The sequence below is a fragment of the Plutella xylostella genome, chromosome 28 (assembly GCF_932276165.1).
Source record: "Plutella xylostella chromosome 28, ilPluXylo3.1, whole genome shotgun sequence".
Classification (NCBI taxonomy): domain Eukaryota; kingdom Metazoa; phylum Arthropoda; class Insecta; order Lepidoptera; family Plutellidae; genus Plutella; species Plutella xylostella.
This window is the reverse complement of record NC_064008.1, coordinates 5,590,871-5,612,558: the sequence shown is the minus strand read 5'-3', so window position 1 is coordinate 5,612,558 and position 21,688 is coordinate 5,590,871. Positions and strand designations below refer to the sequence as shown.

The 21,688-nt window shown below is 39.9% G+C and overlaps 1 protein-coding gene across 1 annotated transcript; it reads left to right on the top strand.

The window, feature by feature from the left end:
* Positions 1–8,437: 8,437 nt before the first annotated feature.
* Positions 8,438–20,402, top strand: LOC105394365. Its single transcript, XM_048631378.1, has 7 exons — positions 8,438–8,758; positions 9,421–9,602; positions 10,540–10,632; positions 11,078–11,150; positions 15,666–15,839; positions 17,025–17,191; positions 20,189–20,402. Exons 2-7 carry the CDS (start codon positions 9,432–9,434, stop codon positions 20,393–20,395), a joined length of 885 nt encoding a protein of 294 aa, XP_048487335.1. The 5' UTR covers positions 8,438–8,758; positions 9,421–9,431; the 3' UTR covers positions 20,396–20,402.
* Positions 20,403–21,688: the final 1,286 nt, after the last annotated feature.

Sequence of the window (21,688 nt, the reverse complement as noted above, 5' to 3'; positions counted from 1 at the left end):
ATGACCCATTTCAAGTGGTTCTTTTCTGGACAATACAAATACAAAATACAAGGCCTTCGGGAAGCTTGAAAACATCTGACAGTCGGGTTGCCCACTTACCCGAAAACTCTCTCAGCACAAGCTTGCTTGTGTTGGGGTCCACCAACCCGCACTAGGCCAGCGTGGGGGACTAGGCCTAAACCCTTCCTTAATTGGACGGAGGCCCGTGCCCCAGCAGTGACCTGATGGATCGTGATGACGAGTTCGCGAGTAGCTTACAAAGTCGCTTCTATCATTCAGATTTTTTACTTAAGGCAAGCATCCACTTAGACCCTAATGGTGGGTACTGACCAACGTTACGAGGTGCAATGTAACATGTTACACAGCGAGCATTCGTGCAGTCAGTACGTAGTGTTACGGTTAGTACACACCTTAAAATATATCTCATATTTAACCCATTGCAAAGTTAGCAATGTCGGACTGTACCTGCATTGAATCAGAAAGAGCTTTTCCGTAGTTACATTTCCCCTCAGAAATCGGTCATGGCTTATTGATTTTTACCTGGAAAAGTTTAACGTTTTTTACGGAACATTACAAACTTTAAGTAGGGCACTAAAGGAGCCTAGACGAGTGGAGTATCAAATGCTCCTTATGCACCCTGTTGCCGCTACACGGGTTCGTTGCCGACGTAGATAAACGTCACTATATCGCGATACACGAGTTTATCGATGTCGATAACGAACCCATGTAGCGGCCGCTGTGCAGTCAAGTAATCTGACTGGCGAATTCCTTTATCACGGTGAATCTCTATACATATAGTCTAATAATTATGTTACTTTTTATATTTTACCTTGTGAAAAGCTTCAATGTAAATATATTTATGAAGGCGACTGTACCATTCTATGCGGCGAATCTTTTCATGTCTTTAGTGTTTCGTTTTCGTATCGATTTATTTTTCCGCGTTTTTTATTGAACCAAGTTTGGCAGCCAGTCTTTCGTACCAGGTTGTGTTTGACGGTGGCATAAGCAAGCACAGCTGGCTGTAAAAGTTTTATATACTCCGTGGTATAAATAAAGGCGACTTTTGGACTAACCTTTTTCGTGAAACTCTTTGGTAAGTGCTCGCTTTGAAAGATGGCGTGGCGTGGCGAATGTCATTTGTTTTTTTTATTGAGCCACCTCGGGCGCAACTTGCATTTTCACTTTCAGAAAAAAAGGCTTTTAAATATTCATTAAAAAAAATGCTTGTTAAGTTTTTACGAGGCTAAGTGCCAATTTCTCTATTGTCGGTTATCTAACCGACAGGGATTGATTTATAAATTAAACGTCATGTCCATATAAAATTCATGACAGTTGTGTCAAAAGTCCACCACTACTCCCTGGTTATGCTCTAACCGACTATGGACAAATTGGCACTAATAGTTTTATTCTGGCCGTACATTTAACTACCTACTCAAGTTTTATATATATATATATATATATATATATATATATATATGTTTGAATGTCCATTGTATTCGTACAGCCTACATTGTTACAATTTCAAAGCCTAAACATAATGTGTTGTGTCTAAACCTTTCAGGCGTTTAGATATCTTCAAAGAAGACAGATTCAAAGAGAAAATCTGAACGAAAATAAACCTATGTCAATTTCTGCTAACGGAATTTCAGATTTAAGTGTGTGTAATGTGTGTTTGTTTAAGCTATTGTTGATTTATTTATAGGAGATACCTATATACTTACACAGAAAAAAATACATTCATAAAGATAAACATAAATATAAATAACTTAAGTAAAACCTAAGCGAATAAAAAAAGCAGTATACAGTGTCAAAAAAAAAGCGCCAACAAAAAAAAAAACATTTATGTGTTCAATTATCAAGTAGTTTTTATGTATTTACATAGATGTCACTATGCCAGAATCTGTATCTCGGTATTAAGAGTTCTTACATATTAATAACCTTTCTTCTTATACAATTAAACATTGCTTCTACTACCAGCGATCCGAACATAAGGCTACCAAGCCTTTTCATGGTCCTTCGAGCCGGATCCAGGTGGATGTGGTCACTGACCACACCACCCTAGTAGTAGCCACTTTTTGATCAGGCGCTAGAAATCAGAGACGCATCGTCTCTGAAGGCGTCAACCGGGCGATCCGAGGATCGTTCCGGTAGGGATGGCTGCATCAGCAGTCGAGCTCCGGTGTGCCCAGTGATGGGTGCTAGCAGTGGCGCCGCGAGCTGCGCCACCGCCCTATCACTTAGCGGCACCAGGACAACACATCAAGGCGCGCTTCGGGTCAACTTAACCGGAGTCAGCGGCCCCAGCATCAGCGGTCCAGTGCACCCGGTGACAGGATGCCAGCGGTGACACTCACGAGGCCTGCCACTTCAGCGGTGCCAGTGACAGTCCAGTGCACCCGGTGACCGGATGCCAGCGGTGACACTCACGAGCGTAGCGTCATCGTGTCTATCGCCGGCCACTTCAGCGGTGCCAGAGACAATGCAGACATCAGCAGCGGTCCAGTGTACCCGGTGACAGGATGCCAGCGGCGACACTCACGAGCGGAGCGTCGTCGTGCCTATCGCCTGCCACTTCAGCGGTGCCAGAGACAACAGCAACAGCGAAGATCTTATCAAAATTATTGTAATTAGCACTCATCAAAATTATATTGTAAATTACCTAGCTCTTATCAAAATTGTATTGTAAAAATTTATGTAAATAACTGTATATACCAGCCACATCTTAAAGCACACAGGATGCATGTAGGTCCTTATCAGCTTGCTATCAAGTCCATGCATCTTGTGGAGTTACCCCCTTCACCTCATGGTGAGGGTGGTAATGAAGAACGTACGTTCTTGGTGGGCGGTATGTTCAATTATCAAGTAGTTTTTATGTATTTACATAGATGTCACTATGCCAGAATCTGTATCTCGGTATTAAGAGTTCTTACATATTAATAACCTTTCTTCTTATACAATTAAACATTGCTTCTACTACCAGCGATCCGAACATAAAGCTACCAAGCCTTTTCATGAATAACTAATGAATAACCATCAATAAATAAAATTTACCAGTTATTCATTAGAATAAAAATACTCTCAATTTTTACACGTTGCATGTTTGTTTACCTACGTTTTCCAACCCAACATTTATAAACAAAAAAACCTAATCTAATATTAAATTTATTAAAAGGCTGCTTCAGAATTTCTTCCATTAAACTTTAGTATTTACCTAATTACGTATATAAAATGTCAGTATATTATATCAAAAGCATGGGACCGGACAAACAAAGTAACAATACAAACATAAACGCTTTTATTTAACTATCAAAAAGCGTTCAAAGTTACGATGGTTTAATATTTATTTATGCAACAAATTATGTAAGTCAACCTGTTCTCGCTACCTAGTTTTAAAGTCAAACATTAAATTGTAACCTTTATTGTGGCACTATTCCAGAGAACTACCACGAGTTAACGAAACGAAATAGAGATATTATTTGCCAACGACAAAATGAAGATAACCTTAATCATGCAAAATATGCAAGCGGAAGTGGCAGTGGGCTGGTCATATCTGTCGAAGAACCGATAACCGTTGGGGTAGACGTGTTCTTGAGTGGAGACCACGAACAGGAAAACGCAGCGTGGGACCCTCATGCCCTCTGGACTGACGACCTTAGGCGGGTAGCCGATAGTGGCTGGATGAGGAAGACCGACCACCGAGTGTTGTGGCGCTCCTTGGGAGAGGCCTATGTCCAGCAGTGGATGACTATTAGCTGATGATGATGATGAAGCATGGTCATTTAATACTAATACGAATAAACTGCTATTTTATCAACAATAAACATAGAGTAAAATTTATAATATTAAAATAAAATAATAAAATTAAGGTACCTTTATACTACCTGCTATATTTTTCGATACAAAGTACATGCTAACACGTAAAGTATAGTTTTGGCTGGTTCCACCTAAGTTAGCCAGTTCATAGTCTCCACTTGACAACTCATCTAACCTAGCAGTTGCCATAACCATCAAATATGCACAGTAAACTCATAGTATAACCACCTATTAGAATGGGCCATAAAGCGATTTAGAACCAGTGAATTCTGAATTGAAATAGTCGTTGGGGAAAATAAACATTTTAAGCTATGAGCTAACGTAACGATGTCTATAAGGAACTCATTTTATTAATCGTTTGAACTTTAATACGTACTATGTTTTACAAGCATATAGAAAATTTAGGAATTTACAAAGAAATATTATTGTTATTTACACATATGTCTGAGGTTATTTATAATGTTAGCCTAAAGATGGTTATTAACTCTACGGAAGCTAAAAACCTCCGACAAGATTTCAAGAACATATATATTCTGTGGCTGAACTAATTTGTATAAGAAATACTTCAAATTAAAACTTGTTACTTATGGTCTTACATATAGTAGCTTCTAAATTAAGGGTGACTTTACACCAGGGTTTTCTTCCTTGGGAATAATGCATTATTATTTAAATTAAATTAAAAAAATATTTATTTCAGAAAAGTTATTTATTGTGTGTGAGCTTCATATCAGATAATAGTGATAATCATATTTTGTTTTATTGGCTAGGAAAATGAAGTGTATGTAGTCATTAACAGTTCAACCCGGTAACAACCCAATTTTACATTTCATCAAACTAAACAACTACAATAAGTACCTCCCATTGGTTTGTGATCTAGAATCGGTGCGCAATCCTTACGAGTGAAGCGAAATACAAATGAAATTAAGTTTACTGTAAGTAGTTAAACTTTCAGTTGTTGCACCGACCAGTGATTAAAGAGTACTAAAGTAGGTAGTTGTGAAAAAGGTATGATAATTAGATAATTCTGCAAATAACCATACGCATTGGTAGCGATTATGAACTTAAATATGTGAGAGACAAAGGAGGGCGGGACAAAATGTTCCTTGATAGCAATTGCGGCGCGGGCGTGACACATATCATTCAAAAGTCATTCCAACATACTACAATAGTTACTATGGAAGCTCATTTCAAATCACTGTGAGAAAAAAAAAACATAGGTACGGTGGCCTGCGCCTAAAAGTATACAGGCGGAGTTTTTAAAATAGCGATCCCTGATGATGAAGGGACCACCTACATCTGTTATAAATCCGGGGACGTGTTGTGTGTGATGTGTGTAGCAGTGGTGTTTATGTGGATGTGCTTGAGCAGCATGTAAGATTGAGATCGCTATTTTAAAAACTACGCATGTATACTTTTAGGCGCAGGCCACCGTACCTACATACAAAAATATGAAACAAAACATAACTACAAAGAATACGTAACGGAGACAATCATAAGTCTAATTTCAGACAAATAAATTATAGGCAAACGTCAAACTTATAACAAAAATCTTTCCCCCTCCCAATACCCATCACACCTAAAGCTACAGACCCCAACCCCAATCCGATCGGGTTAAAAGTGTGTGTTACCCCACTAATAGCGTGTAAGTCGGGTTATCAATTTCAAAGTTGGCATCCCCGCATAGAAGGATACAGTGGGAAGCAGCCAGTCCCCTGAAACTCTAGGAGATGTTTGCGATAGGGAAGTGCTCTCAACAAAATGTTGTAAGATGGGGTGTAGGGTAGTGTGGAATATAGTGAGTGCTAGTAATACTATTATATTCTACCCTCTGTGCGGGTGTAAGTACCTGTAGCTGGCTCTCTCGAATGGAATTTTAGGACATTCCTAAGGTCTAAACTGCCTTCCTAAGCTTGGACCATCCATCACGCTGGTCCAATACTTGTTGGTGGATTCAGATATGAGATAAGCTAGACTATGGAGGTACAGAGATATGAAGGTTTTCTCACGATAAAAAAGTTATTTATTATATCAATCATTTGCACCTAATGTAATTATTAAGATAAAGTAACGTAATATTATAATGGTTCAATGGATTCTATTATGTAGTCGCTCTGACACCTAAGGTAAGATAAAATCTTGAGATTTAGGTGTCAGTGCCCTAACAATTTCAAAATAGGTAATTTATAAAATTCGTAAATTCATTCGATGTTTCCTTCACCGCTAGCTACTATTAATACTTCTGGTGTGTTTGTTTAGACGACCAGTTATTCTGGTGGGTAGTTCGAGGTCAAAACTGGTAATCTGTCACTTGGAACAGTAAACCGATACTTTTATTCGATTATTCTGTCGGCAGCAATCAGTTTTCCTACTGGGAAAATATTCTAACTGGTGATTGCTGTGTCAACGACGACAGTGGCAACTGGGTTGACACCCGTTGCCACTGTCGTCGTTGACACAGCTCCGTTGACTAAACTCAATACTGTATGTGTATCTTATTTAAATTTAGACTATGATTGCGTGATCCAGGGAGGTTTCTTTCATTCGCCCAAAGGTTGCCTTTAAGATAACGCTTTTAGCGATAAGGCCGCCTATTGTGATTACTATTTCTTTGTAATGAAATTTATGTTTTTCAATAAAGTTATATTGTATTGTATTGTATTTCTTTCTTGCACCGCATGCATGCCAGTTGCAAGGAAAATTAAAATGTTATTTTCTCGAGTGTTTCTCTGTATTCCTATGGACTCTATGCCATTGGTGAAATGTAGTTCTCAGATCTGTTATCATAGGATTACACACATATGTGTGGTGGTTAGATTGGGCTAGAGAAGAGGTTTACTATAACGAAGTGATTTAAACATAGAACAGTATTACATGTTATGTACACAATGTTCATATTTTTGAGAGAGTGTTTTGGCTGGATAAACATAAAAAAACTTTACAAGTTAATTCAATTCATTTATTTCAGATTTATAAGAACCATAGTTGCTAGAATGTAAAATTTATTTATAAGAACAAGTGTTAGAATACATGGCGCGAATATAATAATTTGAATAGGTACATACTTTTGAATGAATACTTACTTTTTAAAACAATTTATACATTTAAACAGATTTCTACTGTTTATGTTTAAACCCGCCACCAGGACCCGAGGTGTGCGGGGTTGTGCACCCGCCACCAGGACCCGAGGTGTGCGGGGTTGCGCAGCCGGAATTACGAGTCCGGCTGTTTGGACCAGGGTACTACGGGCGTCCGGATCTCGAGCCCTCCACTAGCTTGCTAGTGGATCCGGACTTGGGTATGGATTCGTAGTGGCAGTTGGTTAGCTACAGGGGGGGACAACGTTCGTCTGCCCGGTATGCTTGTCACCGGGCGTCTCCCCCGTGCGCAGCTAGTGGCTCAAGTAGCGGTTTAGGACGAGGGCCGTTGATGCGAAAGAGTCACGGGGCACGTGAGTTTCCCTTATAGTTGGTCCTAGGACTGACATCTCCGGTGCTTGACTGGATATCAAGTAGTGCGTTAGGATAGCATGCGCCGGCCGACCCAGCTGAGTAGGCTCCATGGGTAGACATGTAGGTCTGCATGTCGGGAGGTGAGCGCGCATTACAGCTCCGGTACCAGAGTGGAGATCTGGCAAATGGCTTCTCCATTGTCCCTAGTGTGGATCCCAAACACGAGTGCTCCGGATGGAGTACGGGAAGTGAGCGTGCCATCAACAGCTCCGGCACCTGTCAGGACATCAGGGAGGGGTCTCACCACCCCGAGGCGACTCTCCTAGTGAGTACTGTGGCTATACGCTGCAGCGGCTAGACTTTTATGGTATAAAACAAATGTTCTTTTTTGTTTCTGTAAACTTTGGTGGTATCTTTCTATTTCTGCGAGATTCATCTTAATCCTAACTAATATTATAAATGCGATATGTCTGTCTGACTGTTAGCGTCAATTCACACGTACCACCACCACACCACGTCGCAGCGACATAATGTGGTTAAGCTGTGGTTACGTGTGAATAGTGTGACAGCGGCTTTTTGCAGTTGCGTTGTGGCAGCGACAAAATGTCGATGTGGTTGTGTTTTCGCTGTCGTTGCGATGTGGTAACCACGTAGTCGTATGCATTTAATAGGGAGAGGAGGTGGCTGCGGTGCCGCCGCCCCGTGGCGGCGTTGCTAACGTGATGTGGTTGCGATATGGTTGCGATGTGGTTGCGATGTGGTCGTATTACACAGGTGGTCGATGACAACGGCAAAATGTGGCACGTGTGAATTGTATTATTCATTTTCAATACAAAATATACGCCCGACCACACGGCGTGGTTGTGGTGTGGTTGTGGCTGTGGTGTGGTTGTGGTACGTCTGAATTGACCCTTACTCTTTCACGTCAAAACTACTAAACGGATTTGAATAAAATTTGCTATACAAATGGTCTAGACCCTGAGAAAGAACATAGGCTACTTTTTATCCTGGAATTCCCACGGAAACCCTTTTTAAGGCGAATCAACAGCTAGTAGTCTAATAAAATTATTAAACCATGTGCGAGTTCATGCCTTCTTCGTACCTTGCCTAGAAAAAGAAACAACCCTTAAAACCACCCAATCTATGAACACGAAATGTACTCTGTACGCGAAATGTGACATTCATCACAGAGTACGTAATAAACATTTATTTTGATTTGGGACATCAATTTTACAAAATAATAAAGGCTATTTGTGGTTTCCGATATTACGACAGCAATTTTAAATCAAATTACACCGTAGGAAACCACGGAACGATGAATAAAATTCAACATTAACGCATTACTCATTCTCAGTGTTGTTCGACATATGTGCCAACTTTTCCAATATGTAGACGAATATACCGGGAAGTATTCGTAAACAAATTTAATTAATTGAGATCGAGTTGTGAAATTCCTTTGGCTGTTTCCTCCATTCTCAGGAGTTTCGTCTGAGCTGGTGATTAGCAATCTAGTATTTATTTTATTTGTGATTTTTAATGCCTCAACGATTGATATTTCATATTAATTGCAATATCTTATCTATGTACCAGATTTTTGTACATACCACTTCATTATAACTCAGTCACATACCAACAATTGACGGTTCATTAGTATTTAAATGTTATAAAATTTAATTAAAACCGATCCAAGCGCTTTTCTGGCGTAGAGTTACAACGGTAGAGTTTACAGGAACCGATTCTCCCGAGCCATACGAATGCACCTTTAGTTTTCACTTTGCTAACGGTGTAAATGTAAAAACTCCCACATGGCACTCTTATATTCTATTATATTATAATAATATATTCTCAAGAGGGGGTGAAGTTCCTGTACTTGTGCATCATCATCATCAGCCTATAGCAGTCCACTGCTGGACGTAGGTCTCTCCCAAAGCACGCCACTGGATGCGATCTTTAGCTTTCCGCATCAAAATCATAACCAGCCACCTTTCGCAAGTCGTCACCCCATCTAGCCGGAGGGCGTCCCACACAACGTTTGCCTAGTCGCGGCCTCCACTCCAGAACACGTTTACCCCATCGGTCATCGGTTCTTCGACAGATGTGGCCTAGATGTAACCTTTGTGCATATCCCCTTAATTGACACTGTATCCCTTTCTTCCAGCATAACCAGCCATGGCGACGACAGCAGAAGGCGAGATTCAGAAGCTGAAAGCCTTAGAGGACCGCATCAAGGCTCCTTGTGTGTGGGGCCGCGCGCCCTGCGGTCTCAGGTTCGAGGACTTACAGGACCGGAGGTACGACGACGCCGTCAAACTGCTGAAGAAAGAGTTCCTGAATGAAGAGGTTGGTGGAAAAAAGTGGTTCGGTTCGATTCGGACGACTGAATGGCGTAGTGGTTAGTGACCCTGACTACTGAGCCGAAGGTCCCGGGTTCGATTCCCGGCTGGGGCAGATATTTGTTTAAACACAGATATTTGTTCTCGGGTCTTGGATGTGTCCGTGAAATGGCAATAGGCCCGCCCCTATTACATTGGGACTAACATAAACACTGGCGAAAAGTGGGTGCAGCAATGGACCTCTGCCTACCCCGCAAGGGAGTACATTAGTACAAGGTGTGAATGTTTATATTATTATAATAATATTATTATTACTCAGATTCGTAAGAATATGCTACGGTGCCTCGTAGCAATGTGCTACGCTGATTCGTAGCAAGGTGCTACGATGATTCGTAGCAAGATTTCGCTCGTGAAAGTATTTTGAGCGCTTTTATCTAACCACTACTTAATAACTTAAACGTAGTCTATGCCACTAATGCTTTCCAAAGGTCAATTTATAACGGTATACTAAAGAGAAAAAGAATATTAAGCAATATTAATTTGCATCGTATTAACTGAAACGGTTCCGACAAAAATAATAAAGAAATTATCGGCAGAGCGCAGCTGCGAAGCCGAGGCTAACTTAATTAGACAGGCAACTTAAAAAAGATGAATGGCCTTAAAGGCTTAATTGACTTAATTAAGACATTCCAACGAAATAGCACGGGCAAAAAACAATAAATTTGCCAAAAAATACACTTTGACGAACTTTGTTTCGAATACTCGGCATACTAATTTTTGAAAAGGGTTTTAATTTAGTTTTTGTTTAGTATCTTATTTTTTGTGTTAAGTTACTTTCTTTTGTAGGAAAGTTAATTTAGTTACTGACTGGACTGATTAGGTTTAAAGTATTTTTTCAGAATTTTTCTTAGGATTTTTTTGACTGAAATAATGAATGATTCCAGGTGACGTACAGATCAGTGAACATCACGGACCCGGCCAACCTCGAGGCTTTGGAGGAGTTCGTGCACAACGCGCGCGTGTGGATGCGGGACAAGGTAGAACATAATAGAATACTTTATTGATCTATCAGAACACAAGTAATAACACTTTATACAGGGGATATTAATCAATAGGTGCCAAAAGCGCAACCCAACTCTTCCAGGCATCGTTTGGGTGAATTAATGACTAGAAGAATAAATGAGGAAGGTGTACAAATATTGTACAAAACATTCACAGTTTATAAGGTATCCCGCGGAGAAAAAAAAACATTCATACATAGGACGACTACTGTAGTCGCCGAAGGGGTAGTTAGAGGTGACTCGCAAACTAGCCACCCGCTTTTCGTTTCTGTAGCGAGCTGTATCGCCGTTTCTAACATGCAGATTTCCTCACGATGATAAAGATAAAAATAAGATAAAAATTATTTAATTATGTTATTCTTCACAATAAGAGCATGTGAAAATTTTCGTCGAATAAATAATATTTCAATTTAAATTTCAGGTATCGCTGGCCGCGGTCAAGGAGAAGGACGACACACTGGCTGGAGTACTGCTCATGAGGATACAGGAGAAAGGTGATAGGCACACCAGCTAGCCTAGCATGGGACGCAAGACTGGCACGTCAAGACTTGGCAAAAGTTTTCTGTCGCATTCGCTTTCAAAGCTGCGCAATGTGAGTGAGCGCGACGCAAAACTTTTGTCACGTCTTGGCGTGTGCGTCTTGCGCCCTGTTCAAGGCTAGCAGGTCCCGGTGGCATGGAATATTTATCGACATAGATTAGCTCGTTTAATACTCGTATCATAAATCACATCTTTGTGTTTAGCTTGAATCGCGATATGGCATCATAAACTTATATTTATAATTCTCTCTCTATGTGCGTAATTTACACGCGTTATTGTTTATTGATGTGACATGTATGTTTATGCTCTAAAGAGGTACCTATAGGTAAGGTGCGGTACAATCAAATATTTGAAAGTCTTAACTCCAAAACCAAAAGCGAAAGTAAAATCGCGTTTCGTTATAACGAACCATTGTGTTAAGCGTGGCTATTTATCACGTTTTTCATTTAGGTATAGTGGAAGATATGTACTACATATCTGCAGTATAATGTAACCTTTACTCCAAACGAATTAAATACGTTAACAACCCGTTTAAGCACTGGAGAGCCAGCCGGCACAGTACCTTTTGCGCATTCATTTTGGCGCGACATAAATCTATTCCTGCTCGTCATCGTAAATTTATTGGTCTGAATTTATTAACTCAACTTCTATTTCATAACGCAAACGCAATGTTTCCATTTTATTAGGTAAATATCTCGTCAACAAAGGGAGTTATTTCCGGTTGTCAGACGCTGATCTTAGAAGCGATGGAATGACAATCGGGTCATTTCGCAGGAAGAATTTCGCTTTTGAAACCCTTGCCTTGCCGTATTGATTGATGTCTTGATGTTGGTAATATTAACAATAATTTGGTAACTGAAATTGTAAATCGGCATAATTAAAGTATGTTTTTTAATCTCAGTTACTAAATTGATCGATTCTGAACGGTTCATCAACAGTCGATTGTCCCACGATTAAGTGACGTATCGTTCTATGGACTTCTGTATTTTTTTAATTATAAAATTCGTTTTTATTTTGATACAGTTCTTATAATAATATTAGTTTGGTGCCAACAATCAGTCGTCATCAGCATATAATTCTATGTCCTATGTATGTGTGTGTATATGGCTTTGCCTATAAGTGCATACAGTTTTGTCATTTTCTTATGGAATCATACCTATTATCGGTTTCCAACGGCCCGGCCGGCGGCCTAAAATAAGATAATATATTGTAATAGAGTATAAATATATTTTTGTACTGTTTCAACTTCTTCATTGTATTCATTAGTCTCTCCTTAAACGCAAGGTTGCCTGAAAGAGATCACTTTTAGCGATAAGGCCGCCTATATTTTATTATGTTTTATTTATAAGTTTGAATGTAATCTGAAAGTGTTTTTTCTATGTATGTAGTTAAACTACCTACTACTAATAATGTGTCATAAAATAAGACATTACGACTAACGACTTATTAACAGCTGGTTCTCGGCACTACGAAACCTATTTCCGAATAGAAATCCCGGCAAAATATAGATTACAGGCCAAAACAGGCCATGCATCAAGTCTTTATGAGGCCGAAGCTTACGCCGTGAAATGGCCTGCACTATCAATTATGTCCGTTGGCAATTTATTACAATGTTAACCAGGTAATAAAGTGAGATAAAAAACTCGGCATCACTAGCAACAGCGTCTTAATTTAACGAATATATTGGTAATAAGGTGGAATAAAAAACTTAAGACGTAGCAAATCCTACTAATATTATAAATGCGAAAGTTTGTAAGTATGTGTGTATGTTTGTTACGTCCTCCCGTCAAAACGACGAATTAATGAAATTTGGTATGGAATTAGCTGACTCCCTAGATAAATTAACACCGTCATCATTATCAGACCGTAGTCGTTTACTGCTGGACATAGAACCCACCAAGGAGTGCCACCCAGCAATCTGTCTTCAACTTTACTTCCAGGCCTGTTTAATGCCAACTAAATAAAAAATAAATATCAGAAAAAAAGAAGCATACATTTCCATTCGCTCCAACTGCAAAACATTAACGAAACAAAAATCAAATCCTACCCAAATCGGCACACTCAAAGGGGACAATTCTATATCTATTTGCGATTTTATCGCGTAACACATAAAGATCGGCGTATATAGGCAGTAACATTACGGCAAACTTCTCAACTGGTACCGGCCTAAATTTTTACTGCATACGTAAAAAGAATACGTATTCAACTCGCGGATTTGAATTGGATAGTAAGGCTGCGATCGGGTGACAAGAGATAGCGTAAACGCTCATGATTTTTTAATGAAAATAATAAAGTACTTAACTAGTAATGAGTTTATAAGCCGGCTACGGCTGTAATTTCCTCTTGCCTAAAGTATTATAACATATTTGTTATCTGAGTCACTTGACTTGTGTTGTAAGTCATCAATTCATCGGTAAGTTTGTGTTAACTAGAACAAAAGTTTTTCAGGATGAGTTACTCCCTTTCAGCTTACTATAGAGTATAAGATCCTAATATAGCAATACCCTGTATAATCATATAATTTATCACTTCGACTGCAGCTAACATTGGCTTTTTGCGTGCCGAAACCAAGCCACCGACCCTAGCAAGTATAGAGCACCCGTCTGACACTGCTTAACCCTTAGGGCGGATTCGACCAACGTCGAGTAACTTTTTACTCACGAGTAAAGTACCAGTTACTCGCGAGTAAGCAGATTTTGCATTCTACCAAACCTGAAACCAAGATAACTAGCTTATCCCAAGAATAAAATGTTATACCGCCAAAATTGACCGTGTAACGAGCTTATCCGAGAGTAATTTTGTAATGGCGGCAGCACATCAGCTGATTAGAAAACCGTCATAATGACATATAAACACATCTGTCAAAACATAAACAAAAGTTCGTTAAAAGGCAAAGTCTCAGAATAATAACAGCGAATAAAATATTAAAACATAAACAATTTCATACATTTATAATCCATTCAAACTAAGTTGGCATGTCATTTCTATTGCATGCTTTGAAACGCAGCTAAGTTTATTTTAGTTGCATTACAGTTTCGTTCCTCGTTCATTCAATTTAATCATGGTATAACTTGGTAGAATGCAAATGTACTTATCCTAGATATTTACTCGCGTATAATTTTAATTCCGGTATAGTTATTCTCGTGTAACGTGATGTTTGGACGAATTCACCCTTAATAGGGCATGACTTATCCAATTTTTCATTGGTTTTCGTCCTAAACACAATGTGATAATGTTCAAAACGATCCATAATAATTATGCCCAGTTAATGGCTAACGAGAATCGCCTATGCTTTTGCCGCTCCCCGCTCCCTCTCACCCCAACCCCCGGCCGGTGTCGGTAAATTGGATTCCAAGTACACGATCTCGCGCGGCAGATCGGCATTACAGCGTCATGGTCCCGTCTCAGGGTTACTCTATACTGACGAAAAACAAACGAACGAGAGCTGTCGTGCAATCAGCATGTTTAATACAAGGGGATAGACTCGTGGCTCGCGCCGCAGCGATCCGAAAGTTGGTTTTTCGTCATATAGAGTGATCACAGGTATAAAGTTGTGGCGTGAGGTGAACCGTCTCGGTAATCCAATGTCAGGGTACTGAAGGACCGATTGAAATTGGTTGGATTATTTTAACGTGTACAGAGTGGAGATTTTTGAGTGAGTCTAAACTAATCTACGATAGGAAGCAAAATAAGCACTAGATTTTTCACACACATAGTGAAAGCTTCTAAATATGTCAGATACATAGTAGTAGCAGTTGTCTAAAAATCCTTCGTAATCGGAAAAGTATTTTCCGAGATAACCATCTCACGAGAAGCACAAAATGCCTTCCTGGTTTTTTTACACGGAGAAAATACCTCATTTTTTACACAGTAGAAGGCCAGTTATACCTCTAAAGTAATCGTATACGTTTTAACTGATAACAAGTAGACGTGAAAGTTATTCGGTGCGGAGTAAATTCTAATGAGCTCGTATTTTAAAATCTCTTTGTCCGAAGTTTCCTGCCCCGGGGCATAGACGGGTCGAAACCTATTCCGAGTGGTCTTTATTGCTTTCAAGCCTTCTTTAAACAATTGTATAGTAAGTACGGTTGTTTCAGCGATGGCTAAAGTGCTGTAGGTTCCATGTTCTATTCTCTACGGTACAGATAGGCATTCGTTTACCTAAACATTAACAAAGCTTTTTAGAAAATTAATAGATACTATAATTATCTAACATTTCTTTTTTGCAAAAAAGGTCTACCAAGCCAAAAACTTTGGGTCTAAAGACTTTTTGTATGTCTTGCTGTTGACTATTTTCGAGCTATGAGTGTGTATCATCATCATCCAATAATCATCCACTGCTGGACATAGGGCTCTCCCACAACACTCGGCCCTCGGCCTTCCTCATCCAGCCACTACTGGCAACCCATCTAAGGTAGGTCCACCGGGCATAGTGTGCCATCTAAACGAATTTATCTTTTCGTCTCCAGCATCCTTCTCCCGAACCTTCAGCCGAGTCAAGATGACCTACGACCCCATCTACACCTCCGTCATGACATTCTACAACGAGGTAGAGCGTCCCGTGGACCTGTTTGATAAGCTCCAGGTGCGCAGGTACTCCAAGGTGTATGTGCTCGCGCTGAAGAACCGCTACCGGCATCGGGGTAAGCCTTCTTCAGCATATTGTAGTACAGTATACATACTCTTGAGCCTATTGCAGTCCAGTGCTTCTACTTTTAAATGGCAATGGCTTTATTATTTGCTGTCGCAGTGGCTTGAAAATCTACCAAACGATCATGTATAGGTAACTACACTGAATTTAACATTCAAAAGATCTTTTTATCGATTAAAAATATTCGCAAAATCCTTCAGTCGACTTAGAGCGGGTACACATTAGGCGTTTTGAAGCGCGCGCTTTGTGGTATAGCGGGTCCATCAAAGGCGTACATAATGCAAACGTGCACTTCTGACGATTTTTATTATTGATTTTTCAAAACGCCTAATGTGTACCAGCTCTTAACGTAAATCGAACATAAGACAGTCGATATTAAGTTACGGACCCGTCACATACGGCCCGGTCTACACCTCCGTCATGACATTCTACAACGAGGTTGAGCGTCCCGTGGACCTGTTCGACAGGCTCCAGGTCCGCAGGTACTCCAAGGTGTATGTGCTCGCGCTGAAGAACCGCTATCGACATCGGGGTAAGAGTTCAACCTATCTCAGAAGCATTGTCACTATGTGAGGGGGGTCAGGTTTCTCTGCACATGACCGTACCATCACCGACACATCAGCAACTAACAATCCTTAAGCAGCGTCGCTCGCCTTTCAAAGATCTGTCAGATCCATCCAAATTAAATCATATTATTTGACAGGCGAGTCATGCTGCTTTTGGATTGCTAATGTCCGGTGGTGGTAAACCCACCTAAATACTGGACCTAAGTCTCACCCAACTGGATGTGAGCGTCTACAGGACAAGATGTAAGAGATCGCTCTTATGGGTCGATTAGACCTAACGAGTACAGTGGCGAGTCAGTGTCCTCGGCCTAGCACTCGGTCAATTGCTAGCCGTTCATTGGTCGAGGATCTACACTGACGAACAATGAAAAAGTTCCACTTACAAAATTTTGACACCAAATGACCAGATAAAAATAAATAATAATGTAATTTAGGCTTTTCCAAAATATTTCGTTTTTAGTTGGTAATATTCCGATGAGCTGTAAATGTACTTCAATATTACAAGTCTTATCATTTTAGGAGTAATTTGGTGCTATTGTCACTGTAACTAATTAATTGCTCGTTTAATCCAAGTTTATCAAGTTATGTTCTCTTTTATTCTACATCCCCAGGCATAGGCAAGTTGATGCTCAAAGCGGCGATCGAACTAACCAAGAGCGCGGGGGTTCCCGCCGCGGCCGGCATCTTCACCACGGGCCGCGGCCAGGCCATAGCGGACCAACTCGGCTTCCAGAAGTTTAATGAAGTCTATTATTCACGATATTTGGTTGATGATAAGGTGAGATTGATAGTCTGCGGGTACGAAGCTAGCGAAGGCGGAGCGACTGTCAGTAAATCGACGAGGTTTACTATGCACGATGAAAATATAAAATTGTAAATAAAAGAAGATGCACGCTATTTATTTGGACAGCGATAAGGAGCGCTCTTAATGGGTCTCTTAATCATCTTCCAGAAGTACCACGAGGTACTATGCACAATATTTGGTGGACGATAAGGCATGGTTTGGAATGGCGTTTTGATTTTTTTGCCGCTGAAGACTTTGAACAAAAGTTGTTTAGAATTAGGAATTGTGTCCCTATGATTCGGATGTGCACTTTATCTTGGGGCACCCTGTATTAAATAGGACTTGGGACACCCTGTATTACATAGGCAAGTTGATGCTGAAAGCGGCGCTAGAGCTGAGCGCGAGCGAGGGGGTGCCGCCGCGGCCGGCGTCTGCACCACGGGCCGCGGCCAGGCCGGAGCGGACCAACTCGGCTTCCAGAAGTTTAATTAAGTCTATTATTCACGATATTTGGTTGATGAAAAGGTAAGATTTTGGATGGGTTTGACCATTCGGCTTCCAACATTTCAATGAGGTGTACAATACAGTATGCACGCTAATTGGTGGACCATAAAAGGTACGGTTTTTAATGGCTTTGTGATTGTTTTGCTGCTTAATCCTACTTATATTATAAATGCGAAAGTTTATGAGTATGTAGATAGATAGATAATTATTTATTACACACAAACACAGAAATTACACGAGGAAATACACAACATAGATGGTACAATTGGCGGCCTATGTAATATGTTTGTTACGTCTTTACGTCAAAACGGCTGAACCAATTTAGACGGAATTTGGTATGGAGTTAGCTGACACCCTATAGGCTACTTTTTATCCCGGTATTCTAGTATAGCTATAGCTAGTATTACATAGGCAAGCTGATGCTGAAAGCGGCGCTAGAGCTGAGCGCGAGCGCGGGGGTGGCGCCGCGGCCGGCGTCTGCACCGCGGGCCGCGGCCAGGCCGGAGCGGACCAACTCGGCTTCCAGAAGTTTAATGAAGTCTATTATTCACGCTATTTGGTTGATGATAAGGTGAGATTTTCAATTGCTTTGTGAATAGTGTTGCAGTTTAAGTAAGTGCGGGTACGAAACCAAAACGGGCGGAGCGACGGCGGGACATGAATTAAAACATAGCGTTGTGTACAAAACGGGCGACGGCGGAGCGACTGTCAGTAGTTCAAAAGGTCTACTATGCAGATGCACCCTATATGTATTATGCACGCCATTTATTTGGTCAACGATAAGAAAAGCTTTTTAATGGTTTCATCAGCTAGCTTCCAAAAGTTCAATGAGGTCTATGCACGATAATTAGTTGATGATAAGCTATGGTTTGAAATAGCTTTGTGATTGTTTTGCTGCTGAAGTCTTAGAACAAAAGTTCTTTAGTGTCACTATGATTTGGATGTGCACTTTAACTTAGCACCCTGTATTAAATAGGACTTGGGACACCCTGTATATCGTAGGCAAGTTGATGCTGAAAGCGGCGCTAGAGCTGAGCGCGAGCGGGGGGTGCCGCCGCGGCCGGCGTCTGCACCACAGGCCGCGGCCAGGCCGGAGCGGACCAGCTCGCCTTCCAGAAGTACAGTGAAGTGTACTATTCACGCTATTTGGTCGATGATAAGGTACGATTTTCAATGGCTTTTTTGATTTTCTTCCGACGAGCGTCTTCCAGAAGTTTAATGACGTGTGTATTATGCAAGATATTTGGTCGATGATAGGGTAAGACTTTGAATGGACTAGTGATAAGTGTTGCTGTTGAATGGTTGACGGCAAACTAACAAAGTCTCTAATAATAACACGATCCCAAAACTGGGAAGTCGATACACTGGACTGTCGTTGTTAGAATGTTGTATGAAAGGTGCAGGACAACTGGACATATGCTTTTGCTAGGGAGCGCCATAACACCGTGTCCTCTGCCATTCTCGTGTAGCCACTACCGACTAATAGTCTATGCATGCATGCATGCATAGACTATGAGTCATATATCGTATGGCCATGGGTGCGGCGGGTTGAAGGGCGTCCCATGCTACGCTTGATTCTTTGTGATCTCCACTCGAGAAGTCAACAGATTATCGGTTCCGTTAGTCACGCGCTCATTTTTTATTTTAACTTCGGTTATTATTTTTATACAGTATGTATGATTTTTGAAGTCTCATTACCACCGTATAATTCAAAAGGGTGCAATTTTCTGTTGATTAAAACCTATTTCTTTTAAGCTTGATTAACATTTTAACTAGGTACCTTTGTAGTTGTAGTTTGTTTAATAAACTTTATGACAACTTCAGGTTTCAGCTTTGTACAGCAAGCCGAGCAAAGTATAATAATATTTCAAAGTTTTATGATTACATACTCATATTGCTTTCTGAATTAAAACCCTTTAAGGATTAATTAATTAATTAATAGTAATATAATCCATGCTTTGTTTCATATTGAATTCCGAGATGAAACCAACAATATTCTACTACTCGGAAGTAAATAAAATCCAACTTACATATAATTAATATAATACTCACGAGCAATGAGAAAGTTCCCGTGACAATATAGCACCAAATTACTCCTAAAACGAAAATACCAGGTTAATGTCTGCAACGTTGGAGTCCATTTAACAGCGCATCAGAATATTACCAAACAAAAACGTAAATATTTTGACCAAATGTTAAATTAATTGTTTTAGTAAATTTGGGTCATTTGGTAGTCTCATTTTGTAATTGGTACTTTATCATTGCTCGTGAGTGTAAAACCGCCTTTTTTGTACCTATGTGTTTGTATATAAGCTTTGTAAAATCTGTTCTTGTGTACAAATAAAGAATATTCTATCTATCTTTCTAAAACTCATCTCAATTGATTACCAAACTTCATCGGGATTCGAACCAACACCACTCCTCATCCTAGCCGACCCACTTACAACCACGCCACGCGGTCATCTGTCATCTCCTCTCAAATTTCAGATCGTATTCGCGGACACTGGAGTGGGAAACTACAGTGCTGCTCTCATGGCCTACCGAATACCCGAAGTGGAAGAAGCTGAGGAACTGATGAGGGGTATGTCCTCTCGGTACACGGTTCAAGGTGAAGAGAATGCTGAGGAGGAGGGTGGTGATGGTGAAAGTATTAAAGATGATGGTGGTGGTGATGGAAGTAAAGTTATACAGTGATCATTGTTGTGTATTTTTTTATTAAAGTTTTTTCTGATGAATTCTTTTTGTTTAGAAAGTTTACATTCTCACCGGATTAAAATTAGTAGAATATGAAATTAAAACGTATTTTAATAGAAGAGCAAATGTAGCCTCAAACTTTTACCTCAAATTCTCTGATAATCTTGTCAATTCCAAAATTTCCTTGTCTCCCCGTGTTTACCCTTCAACCTGCCAATTTTAATGAGATTGCGATTTCAATCTGTAAAATATGGCTCAAGTTTGATTAAATAAGTTATTTTTCTTGAGTCCTGATAGCTCATTATGAGAACTTTGTTGACAATCTGAGTCTTATCTACGCGATACTGAGTCGAGTCTTTTAATTAAAACGATAAATTCATTATACCTACAACTCATCGAGGTGTTGGCTGTTTTAACTATTGTAACAAATAAACAAGGATAAATTTAATAAAAATCTAAACCTAAATAGGTCCCTATTTAAAAAGTAATGGGTACTATACATACATTTCATACCTACTACACCATAAACATTAAAGGAAACTGTCTTTCTATACCTAGAAAGTATTCTATACTCGATAATATTATTATCAAGTTCATACGGGAAGTACACAGATATTTGAGTCTATATGTATTATGTATACCTAAGTAAAAAAACTTTACCTAACAATTCGGATTCAAAGTTCAATTAATCTTAATAACTGTTTCAGACAGAGGCCGCCTAAATGATCATCTTTATCAAATTTATCTCGGCCAGTTCTGTTTGTACAATCCCTTCAAGTTGTTATAGTTTAATTGCGTAGCCTCGTGGTACTATTATTACTTAGGCTTTGAATTGGTAAGCAATAATTTAAATCCTTATCTCATCATCATCATCATCATTAGCCTATAGCAGTCCACTGCTGGACGTAGGCCTCTCCCAAAGCACGCTACTGGATGCGATCTTTAGCTTTCCGGATCCAATCATAACCAGCCACCTTTCGCAAGTCGTCACCCCATCTAGTCTAGTCGTCATCCCTTATCTCAATGTGTATATTTTTTACAGTGAGTCATAGGACTTACGACTTACTGCTAAATAATGAAAATAAACGTGAGAAATGAGAATTCAATTCGAAACATTTAAGTGCGTAATTGAATGAATTGCTTAGAGATTTGAAATGATTTTGTATTGAGTTCTCGTAGGCAATTAAGCTACTTTGCCTTGTGTAAAGAAGTCTGATTGAAAAACTAATTTGAATTAATATTCCAATTTTAATTAACAAACATTGAGGCTGTTTTAGAAGAGTTTGGTAATAT

What these genes read in the sequence shown, in the direction of transcription:
- LOC105394365 (XM_048631378.1), top strand. Translation starts at nt 9,432, where the DNA reads ATGGCGACGACAGCAGAAGGCGAGATTCAGAAGCTGAAAGCCTTAGAG. An exon ending in AAGAGTTCCTGAATGAAGAG is followed by an intron (nt 9,603 to 10,539) that starts GTTGGTGGAAAA and finishes GAATGATTCCAG; the next exon opens with GTGACGTACAGATCAGTGAA. An exon ending in GCGTGTGGATGCGGGACAAG is followed by an intron (nt 10,633 to 11,077) that starts GTAGAACATAAT and finishes TTTAAATTTCAG; the next exon opens with GTATCGCTGGCCGCGGTCAA.